The sequence below is a fragment of the Alosa sapidissima genome, chromosome 23 (assembly GCF_018492685.1).
Source record: "Alosa sapidissima isolate fAloSap1 chromosome 23, fAloSap1.pri, whole genome shotgun sequence".
NCBI classification, from domain to species: Eukaryota; Metazoa; Chordata; class Actinopteri; order Clupeiformes; family Clupeidae; genus Alosa; species Alosa sapidissima.
The window spans coordinates 29,379,093-29,389,092 of record NC_055979.1 but is presented as its reverse complement, the minus strand read 5'-3'; the positions used below and the strand labels follow the sequence as shown (position 1 = coordinate 29,389,092).

The following is a 10,000-nucleotide window of genomic DNA, read 5'->3' as shown; positions in this document are numbered from 1 at the left end:
ATGGGCTTCCTGGATTACAGGAAACAGGAAGTGCGGGACCTGGGCATCAACCCCACCAAGTGCTCGTTCAATCCAGGTGTATTTGTGGCTGACATCGGCGAGTGGAAACGGCAGAAGATCACCAAACAGCTGGAGAGGTGGCTGATGGAGAACTTCAGGTGAGACGTTAGGAACACTAGTGTGAGCACATGGCTAGAAAATAAAACAGCCCACAGGCTCAAAATGATATGGAATTTCATACATATGGACTGTGCTAATGTTTGTCTGTTATGATTGGTTAAACATTGCTATATCAAGTGTGATATGCAGTCTGCATATATGCAGTTATTCTTTTCAAAACTCACTCTCTCTCTTCAACAGGGATAACCTTTACAGCAGCGCAATGGCCGGGGGTGTGGCAACCCCCCCAATGCTGATCGTGTTCAATGACAAATACACAACCATTGACCCACTGTGGCACGTCAGACACCTGGGTGAGTCTCAGGCTATAGCGACACCAGCTATCTCTGCGTTTATATCGCAAGAACTATTTGACTCTATGGTGCCATCATAAATGAGTTTGCTGAAGTTGTTGTCTGTCATCTTGTGAACAATACTGCTGTATAGTTAAATCAGGGGGAAATGTCCCTGTGTGTGTTTATTGTTATTGACTGTTTTAGTCCGTAACATGTTAGCGTTGTTCTTGGTCATAGGCTGGAGTCCAGATGGTAAATATCCCTGTGTTTATTGTTATTGACTGTTTTAGTCCGTAACATGTTAGCGTTGTTCTTGGTCATAGGCTGGAGTCCAGATGGTAAATATCCCTGTGTTTATTGTTATTGACTGTTTTAGTCCGTAACATGTTAGCATTGTTCTTGGTCAGGCTGGAGTCCAGATGCCCGCTATGCTGAGTCCTTCCTGCAGAAGGCGCAGCTGCTTCACTGGAACGGCCGCTTCAAGCCCTGGGACTTCCCCTGCGTGCACATGGAGCGCTGGGAGAAGTGGTTCATCCCCGACCCATCAGGGCGCTTCTCCCTCATACGGCCATAAGGGGGCGCCCTGGCCTCCTTAGCAATCTGTTCCCAATCATTTTCAGCATCACTGAGATTGGATCTAACTGTGAATTGTTTGTTCATTGAGATAAATAGACACACACACACACACACACACACACAAAATGTACACACACTCACACATACACAAACACAATTAATCAACTAATCAAACAGACACACACACTCACACACACACACACTGCTGTCACTGGTTGGTAAAACCACTGAAATCAGTGAGAGTTTGTGTGCTTAATGGTCTGAGCACAAGTAATATGTGGTGGCTCTATAAAATGCATTAGAGAGACATTAAAGGTACAGTCTTTGATTCTGGTAAAAGGTTATTGATGTTTGATCTCAAGAGCCAATCAAATTACAGTTTTTCTCAGTCATTTTGGTGCTTTTCTCACATCACTATTAACATTTGCACAGCAGTTAGTGCATTTCTCAAAACAATTAGTGCAAACTGCAAAACGTAGTGGATAACCTGCAAAAGCACGTAATTTGCTCAAAATGGATAGTCCATTCCTCAAAAGCAAGTATTTATGTCAATGAAACTGCCAGTGTCATCAAAATGAGAAGTCTTGACACCATTGTTTATGAGCAAGATAGTCAAATGGCTTTGTCATGTTTTCATTACGACAGTTTATGCTCTCAGTGTTTTCCAATGCAAAAAAAGGTCAGAACTCGGTGACACTACCTGAACATGCTCAAGACAGCACTATACAGTACTTGTACAGCCATTTGAAAACTACAGTAAAGTTAGAAATTGCTGTAGTTAGGGGAGTAAGTGAGTACAAGACACTGAATATACATTTCACAGTTTTACACAGAGTACAAGACACTGAATATACATTTCACAGTTTTACTGTATATGCTCTTTGCAATTCTACAGCATTGTGACAGAATTTGATAACTAGTTCACCAATTTTGTATGGAATGACTCAAGCAATGAAATGAAGACTATTAGTTTTATTGGGAACGACTATTCAGCATCCATAAGTGTAGTTTATTTTGACTGACATGACAAAGCAACTGATACATGTTCAAAAGCATTTGGAATTTGTTCAGAGGAAGGAGAAATTGTTACTATGATGTGCACAAATGACTACATGTTGTGGAGGTTGAACTAATAGTCATGAGAATTTTCATTCTGATCTGAGAAAAGCACCAAAGCGACTGAGAAAACCAGTAAAAAAGCAGGGTTCTTGTGAATGCACACACAACGGAATTCTTGATGACTGTGAGAAGCAATTTGCTGCATTTTATCAAAACCGTGCTTACTTAGAATCAAGTACTACATCTTTGCCTCAAAGGAAATCACACTGGTTTAAACTGCTGAAATCACACTGGTTTAAACTGCTAGCATTGAATGTGGCATGTAGAATGAAGATGCCAAGCATCTAAAAGACACTATTGACAAACTACATATATTGTACAGGGCTACAGAAGAATGGATCTCGGACCGCAGGTTCTGTTATGACTCAGTTGTAAGACGTTAAACAAAGGTGTCCGTCTAACACTCCTTTGTTATTTTTCCTTAAAACCTCTTCAGCTGTTTAAATATTAGTGTTTAGTGCAATACTGCAGGCTTGGATGTTGCCCTGAATCTAGATAGATAGATAAATAGATAGATACTGTAGATAGATAGATATCAGTGTGGATCATGTACTGTAATGTGACTGCTGGTATGCCATGACTCTTTATCTACAACCCATTACATTGCCTTTTGTTCAAGCTGCATCTCAATTTATCATTATTTTTCACCTTTCTGTGGGTCTACCTGAAATATAATTATGTGAATCATTCTCTAAGGTCTGTGAAACCCTAATTTTATAACAAAACATTAGTAGAACAACCTTAGAATGTTGTACTATTTTTTGACTCAGTGTTTATATTTCATGAAATTCAGGTCCAATCAAATGTGCTGTTTAGAGAGCTGCTCAGTCTGATGTGATTTGTAAACAAAGTAACAAAGAGCAAACATAGTAGGAAGTCACTGACAGGAATTTGCAGATGAATTTGCAGTTGAACTGTGTGCTTTTAGTAATCTTGGACAATCTCATGACTTCTGTTTACTTAAAATGTCTCACCCCATAAAACATTTGAAAGAAGAGGACAAACATATAAAAGTGTAAAGATTTGATATACTTTGGCAGGCGTTGACATACTTTGGCAGGCCCATTCTACTAGGATGTTCTAACAGAGCAGCCTAGAGGAAGTTGCCAAAATAAATGTTTGCAGACTTTGAGAACAGATGTAAAACTTCCTCTTTAATTGAAAGTTAACCACTCAGTGTATTTAAAACATCTCCTCCGTTACTCTCACTGGAGCAGACAGCACTGAAGCTGAAGAATTGACCCGGGCTTGCAGAATGTCCTGTATGACAAAACACAGGGATTTCCTCACAGCCTATTTGCCTTTGCTGTCAGGCAAGTGAGGCAACACTGGGTGATATAAAGGGCTGTCGTCAACAGCAACCACTTACAGGTGCCTGACCAACGTCGCTGAAGAAACCTGGACCTCAGTAAGCTGGTCAAGACTATGTGGTATGGCCATTATCTCTTCTTTCCTTTGCACAGTGGAATACTGTAACTTGGAATACTACTGTAACTTAGCTAATCTCTTTTTTTGCTAATTTCTACAGAAACTTCAAACCAATTCACAAGACATAAAGAATATGTGATTTATCTACTGTGTGTAAATGAATGACCTCAATCAACATGAGCTGCTGATGAATCAGGATGTAGTAACAAACTGTGTCCATTCCTCTCCATTAGGATGCTTCTGTAATTATCTTAATCATGTAATATTTCTCCATTAGGATGCTTCTGTAATTATCTTGATCATGTGATCTTTCTCCATTAGGATGCTTCTGTAATTATGCTGATCATGTGATCTTTCTCCATTAGGATGCTTCTGTAATTATCTTGATCATGTGATCTTTCTCCTGCCATATAGGCTCTCTGTGGCAGCTGTTTTAGCCTTTGTGACCTGTCTACCAGATGACAGCACAGCGGTAGCACTCAAAGCGCATGGGCCAGGTAAAATGCATGACACTAAATGTTGGCTCATATTGTTATTCACATAGGCCTAATGTAGTGCTGCTACTTATGCTGATCCAGAAACAGTCACCTCTTCTAGACAAAAGATATTTATCAGAATCAGCAATCAGGGGCCCATTGCACAAAACTAGGATAAGGGATTAAGCTGGGATATCTTGGTTATCCTGGCTCAATTTATCCGTGATCCAGTTGCACAAAAGCGGGATAGGGGGCAGCAGGATATGTTATGGTATAAGTTACCATGGCGATTTATTCTGTGGAGCTAGCCTGCTCCAGACCAGGCTAAATTCCAGGATCTATTTAATCTCATCCCTTATCTCAGTCAGCAGTCACCACAAACGGAAACCAATAATTTTTCCACTGCCCACTACACATTGTTATCACATATACCTAGACCCACTGTCATTATTTAAACATTTGTGATCGTTAAATAACTTTTACATACTCGCCATTCCTGACCTGTCATGCGACAATGTGACGTCACGGGAGTGCCTAACCATTTTGCGCGTGGTGGTCGCGGCACTAGTTGCAATATTCTCCTAAACAGAGGTGTTGCTGTTTGTTGCTGTTGTGAAAAGGCTATCGCTACCTACTTCACACCGTAGAAGAAGCAATGAAGCCGCTCTAGTTGTCATGGTGAATCAGTGAATCTGTGATCGGTGGCGGGGTCTATTTGAGGGAGCCGTGAGTGCGCACTTATCCAGGATAGGTTTCACCTGGCTTGATGGATCCGTGTCTGCTCATCCTGGCTTGCTCGTTGTGCAACCAATTAAGCCTGTACGCTCTTGTTTTGGATTCATTGAGCGCAGCTCAGTAACTTATCCCGGATGTCTTAATTCTGCTTTTGTGCAACAGGCCCCTGCTTTATTGGCCAGGTTTGCGTAAACAAACAAGGAATCTGACTCCGGTTAATACTTAAACACTTAAGTATTAAGTAAAAAAAAGTTGTCACAGCAGCACAGCCCAGTATGTAATGCATAAAAGCATAAAGGTAAGTTCAATTTGAAATCTCTTCTGTGCAGTGCCCCCAGGGCCGCCCCCCCCACCACCCCCACCACCCAAGCCCAAGGGTGCGTCCAGGACTGTGCCCTGGCAGGCGATGGTGTACCTGAACGAGGGGGGGTTCTACGGAGGGCACGGTGGCGGCGCAATACTCTCTGACCGTTGGGTGCTGACATCTGGCAGGAACCTCTTCCTGAAGAAGAGCCACAAAGACACGTGTGGACAGCAGCCTCTTGTGCCAAAAGTCTACCTGGGCGTTGCTAAACCTGAGGACGTCGATGCCTCCAAAGAGGCCGCTGTTGAGCAGGTGAGGCCAAAGCGCTCTCTGGATAGTGGCTGACTCAGGATCAGATCTGGCCCTCATCTGGTGCGGTCAGATGCACTCTAGTGGCTGTCCTTGTCTCAGCAGTGCCATTGGCATTGAACAGCTGCTGAGCAAAGAGCAAAGTCTGAAGTCTAACTAAAGCTTGCTATATGCCAGATCTATTTGCAAACTTCATACCATGAGAAAGATTCTAAGCACAAACAGTGGTGGGTCAGCTAAAAGATAAAAAAAAAAAAAAAGGTAAAAGAAATAAAATTTAAATGTATTTTAAAAAAGTCAAACATTCACATCTGATCTGCTTCTCTCCTAGCCTGACGAGCCATGTAGGGTCTGAGCACTCACCGTTCACAGTGCTCAGTCCGAGGGGCGGGATAATCGGTTGTCTTTCAAATTCCCTCTGCACACAATAGGACAGCGCTGAGTCCCATGCGTTTTCCCACCAGCGGAGCTAGTTGGCTAGTTCAAATTTTTGCCAACTTAAAAAAAGCTTAACTCGTGTCACGCTGTTCGCCAACAGCAACATCCATCTTCTTTGTTTTCAAGTAGCAGGGAATTCACGCCGAACCGTTCCAACTCTGCCATCAATCATTATGTTAAGCCCGCCTAACATCTCTATAAACGATTTGATTGGCCTGATAGAAGTTTAATTTTTCCAGCTCACAAGCCAACGGAGAGTTGCTAGACTAGCCCTGGCAGCAAATGTAATGTAACCGCTAGGGTGCATCTAGATTTTTAGGCTACTTCTCTCCAACATATCAGCTTGAACACATGACTTGGTGTGCACCACGACAGCAAGAATATTGATGTGTTCTTATTTCAAACAGGTGTTCTTGCACCCGGAGTTCCAAAACGCCTCAGACTGGGAAAATGACCTTGCACTGATCAAGCTGAAGGAGCCCCTGAGTTTTAACCAGACCTTGATGCCCATCCCTCTCCCAGAGCAAGGGCAGGAGCAGGAGGAGAGGGTTGGAGAGGAGGCCATCTTTGGGGCATGGGACATGGGCATCATCCATTACCAGCCTGGTGCGGTCAAGTACCTCAAGCTGCCCGTGGTGTCCCATGAAGTGTGCCGCGCTGAGTACCAGTCCGGTAAAGGTCCCATCGTAAATGCCAATATGTTCTGCACCGGTGCCAGTGAGTTCCTTATCAACGTGTGCTTCATGGATGCGGGGAACACCCTCGTGTTCCAGAACCCCAAAACAAGAAGAGTTTACGCTGCAGGGATCGTCTCTTTTGACAACGTGTGCGCGTTTAAGAAGTATGCGGTTCACACCAGGATCTCCACCTACCTGCCGTGGATACGTGACGTCATGAGGGGAGACGAGGTGGTCTCAGCCCAAAGAGAATCACTTGTGGCCGATATGTATTCTGGGAAGATTTAGCCTGTTTTGAGGAGTTTTGTTTCCTGTTTCGTTGTTGAACTGTTTTTTGTTTTTCTTTGTTTGTGTCTTCTCTGCCTTTCAGGGTTCCCACTCTAAGTCAAATGTAAAATTCCGTGACTTTTCCCTGACAAAAAAAAAATAATTTCCATGACTTATACTATTTACTAACGTATAGCGTTCAAGAATATTTTACTTTTTAGAGTGAGAGATGAATAAATGGGCATTGATTAAACAAAGTTGGGCTACTCAAGCAAGCAGTAAAGCAAATTACCCGCACAAACAAAGTTCTGCGTGGAAATATTTGTATTAATGCATTTTGGCAAGTACATTTTAAACTGCTACAACAAAATTCCCTGATATTCCATGACTTTGCCCCAAAAATGATAAAATTCCCTGACTTTCCATGTCTGGAATAGACTTTCCAAAATTCCACGATATTCCAGAAATTCCATGACCCGTGGGAACCCTGGTCTTTGTAGTTTCTGCATTTGTTGAGGGGCAACTCAATAATTTATAATAAATCACAACTCATTCCAAACACTTTGTAAAGAGTGGGTCACTTCTTAGTGTGTTAGTTTTTTTTCTGAATGCTTAAACACAACCGTGATTCTTATAGCACAATTTCTAAAACTATTAATACTTATAGTAAAACCACTCACTCAGTTCGCAAAACTAAAAGCACAAACACTGCTTTGCACTCAGTTTGCAAATTTTGTAACACACACTTTGCACAACTGTAGGCACAATTCACTGCACAGCACTCTTTTTGCGGAACTGTAAACACAACTCATGCTTTACACTCAATTTCCAAATGATCAACACACTCCTAGCAAATCTATACACATGTATGGCTATTATTTTCACTATTTTGCCAACTGTTCGGCACACTTTCTCATGTGAAAACTGTTTTAGATAATTAGTTCACTTTGCAATCAGCCTAAGCAGTATAAATAAGCCACAGGTAGTACAATGGGTACAATAGAGGGAGCAGGAAGAGTGAGAAGAGTAAGAATTAGAGGAGGCTGAAGAATAGGACGTGGAGGTGAAGAAGTAGGAGGAAGAAGAGGAGGAAGAGGATGCGGAGGTGAAGAAGTGAGAGGGAGAGGATGACAAGGACAAGGAGGTGAAGTTAGAGGAAGAGGACAAGGAGGAGCAAGAGGAGGATAGGGAGGGGGAAGAGGAAGGGTAAGAAGAGAAATAAATAGCCCTTTTACAGGCAATTGCAGTGCCCCCACCAACAAAATCAGTCTACATGTGGGGATATTGTCATGTCAGGCCTGGATACGGCATTCCAGAAGATATTTTCCCCGGTGCCTTGGACTAGGACATTGCATGTGATGTAGACGAACTTTTGAGAGACAACCTGATGTAGACTGATTTGTTTTGTTGCCATTTTGTGTTTTGACTTGGAAAAACGCAATTCAATAACTGACTGCAGTAATCATATCCGCATGTGGGCGGTACAGCACCTCCTAGTGTTGAAATTAAAACCAAATCAGACAGTAAATTGCACACATTCAGTGGCAAGTTCTGGCAACTGACCGGTCACTAGGTGGTGCACTATGTGAACGAGTCGATATTTGCATCATGTTTATGATCAGTGCAAAAACAAAGTTCCAACTAGACCCGATTTGAGTGTACACTTCACTGATTTCATTCTTCGCTAGAAAAAGTTCACGTTCTTCTCTAAACTGTTTTGCAATATTTTATTTTATATTTTCGACTCTCAGAACAGCATGATCTTCAGGACTGTACCTTATGGAAATCGATCTGTCTCGTCAGGATATTTATGGCTAAGCCTAGTAGATGCCCAATTCTTTACTCCCTTATTCGTGAGAATAATTTAAGATTAGTATCTGAGGACAGATAGCCAAACAGACACAGGAAAGTCACAGAACACCTTAATACAATCCTGATAGCCATAACTGTTTAATGCATAACTTAATGCTCATGTAATATCCTTGGTGGTGGTTAGTGAGGTTTCCCCCTTCACTGTAAAACACTTTGAGTGCCTAGAAAAGCGCTATATAAATGTCATGTGTTGTAATAACTATCCTTCTATAAACACTATTGATAGCGTTGGCTGATAACCAGGCAGTGAGTGGCAGAGGAGACGGACAAATGACCAAGCCGCACCAACTTTCCCTTTTCGTAAACATTTAATGGTTCACGTGACAGGAATTCAGAACTCCATAACCAGCTCCGTTAAATATTAACAAATTTACAGTCATGAGGAATGTAAAAAACAAAAAGAAAACACAATTTCAAACACAAGCAGTGCCTAAAAAACCCTCCCCCTCTCCCAACCCTGTCCAATCCCCTTTCAGCATCCACCCCCCCCCCCCCCCCATGGCAAAGATCCGTCGTCAAGGAGACACAAAGTTCCGCCCCCACCCAAGTCAGTCACACCCTGCCCCACTCGGTTTTTCAATCTCTCAGAGCTCGTCCTTTTCTGTGGAGGCCTGGGAGGAAACAGAAGAAGCACAAAGGCTTTAGTCGCAGGTCGTTTCGACAGACTGACCAGACACACTTTACACACCGACACCGCCATGCTCGAAATAAGGGATCAGTGGATATTCCAAGTACATGGTTTAGTCACTAATCTGCCAAGTTAAACATCCTGATAGCAGAGCAGTATGGCTTCATTCTCTTGACAAAAAAAAAAAAAGCCAAAACGCTCCTCTCAGTTAACTTACCCAGGTTTGTAACTAAACCACTGTGTGTGTGTGAGCAGGCCCAGTGAGGACACACTGAGGTGTGTGTGAGTGTGTGAGAGACAAATCTGTGTGTGAGAAATCTGTGAGACTCACTGTGTCCTTCTCGGTCTCGTCATCCTCAGCGTCTATGTCTTCTTCGACATCATCTTCCTCAGCTACGTCCTCTGGCTCCTCCTCTGGCTCCTCCTCCACCTAGACACACACAGGTACGTCACACACACTTCACCTCCGTTTCCATAGTAACTCCAGTGCATGCGTGTGTGTATACTGCTCTACGCCAAATTGCATGTTCATAGGTCGCATGTGCGGAGATGGTACTTTTATCCAACAGAGTTGGTGCATTTCGGATAATACAACATCTAACAATATTTAGATGAATTATAACTTTTCTAATATTGTCAATCCAAATAAAAGCGTTCCTGCGTGTGTGTTAGCGTGTGTGTACCTGTTCGGCGAGGTCGACATTCATGCTTAGCCT

General features: G+C 42.6%; 2 protein-coding genes and 1 long non-coding RNA gene across 4 annotated transcripts in view; 2 read left to right on the top strand and 1 right to left on the bottom strand.

The window, feature by feature from the left end:
• glt8d2 (glycosyltransferase 8 domain containing 2) overlaps positions 1-1,411 on the top strand; it is a 19,233-nt gene extending 17,822 nt beyond the window's left edge. For both annotated transcript variants that reach the window (XM_042080866.1, XM_042080867.1), the window contains exons 7-9: positions 1-158; positions 361-473; positions 863-1,411. The exon at positions 1-158 is cut by the window's left edge. In XM_042080866.1, the coding sequence (XP_041936800.1) occupies positions 1-158; positions 361-473; positions 863-1,029 (438 nt within the window). In that variant the 3' untranslated portion in view covers positions 1,030-1,411. The remainder of the gene's footprint in view (positions 159-360; positions 474-862) is intronic.
• A 1,935-nt stretch (positions 1,412-3,346) lies between these two features.
• Positions 3,347-7,343, top strand: LOC121698618 (haptoglobin-like). Its single transcript, XM_042080876.1, has 4 exons — positions 3,347-3,580; positions 3,993-4,075; positions 5,119-5,405; positions 6,248-7,343. Exons 1-4 carry the CDS (start codon positions 3,576-3,578, stop codon positions 6,803-6,805), a joined length of 933 nt encoding a protein of 310 aa, XP_041936810.1. The 5' UTR covers positions 3,347-3,575; the 3' UTR covers positions 6,806-7,343.
• A 1,602-nt stretch (positions 7,344-8,945) lies between these two features.
• Positions 8,946-10,000, bottom strand: LOC121698628. Its single transcript, XR_006026808.1, has 3 exons — positions 9,968-10,000; positions 9,616-9,714; positions 8,946-9,267 (listed from the first exon to the last, which is right to left on the bottom strand). It is a non-coding gene; the product is annotated as an uncharacterized LOC121698628 (long non-coding RNA).

Excerpts from the sequence above, each read along its gene's own strand:
- LOC121698618 (XM_042080876.1), top strand. Across the intron at positions 4,076-5,118 it reads ACTCAAAGCGCATGGGCCAG|TGCCCCCAGGGCCGCCCCCC; the intron begins GTAAAATGCATG and ends TCTTCTGTGCAG. Across the intron at positions 5,406-6,247 it reads AAGAGGCCGCTGTTGAGCAG|GTGTTCTTGCACCCGGAGTT; the intron begins GTGAGGCCAAAG and ends TATTTCAAACAG.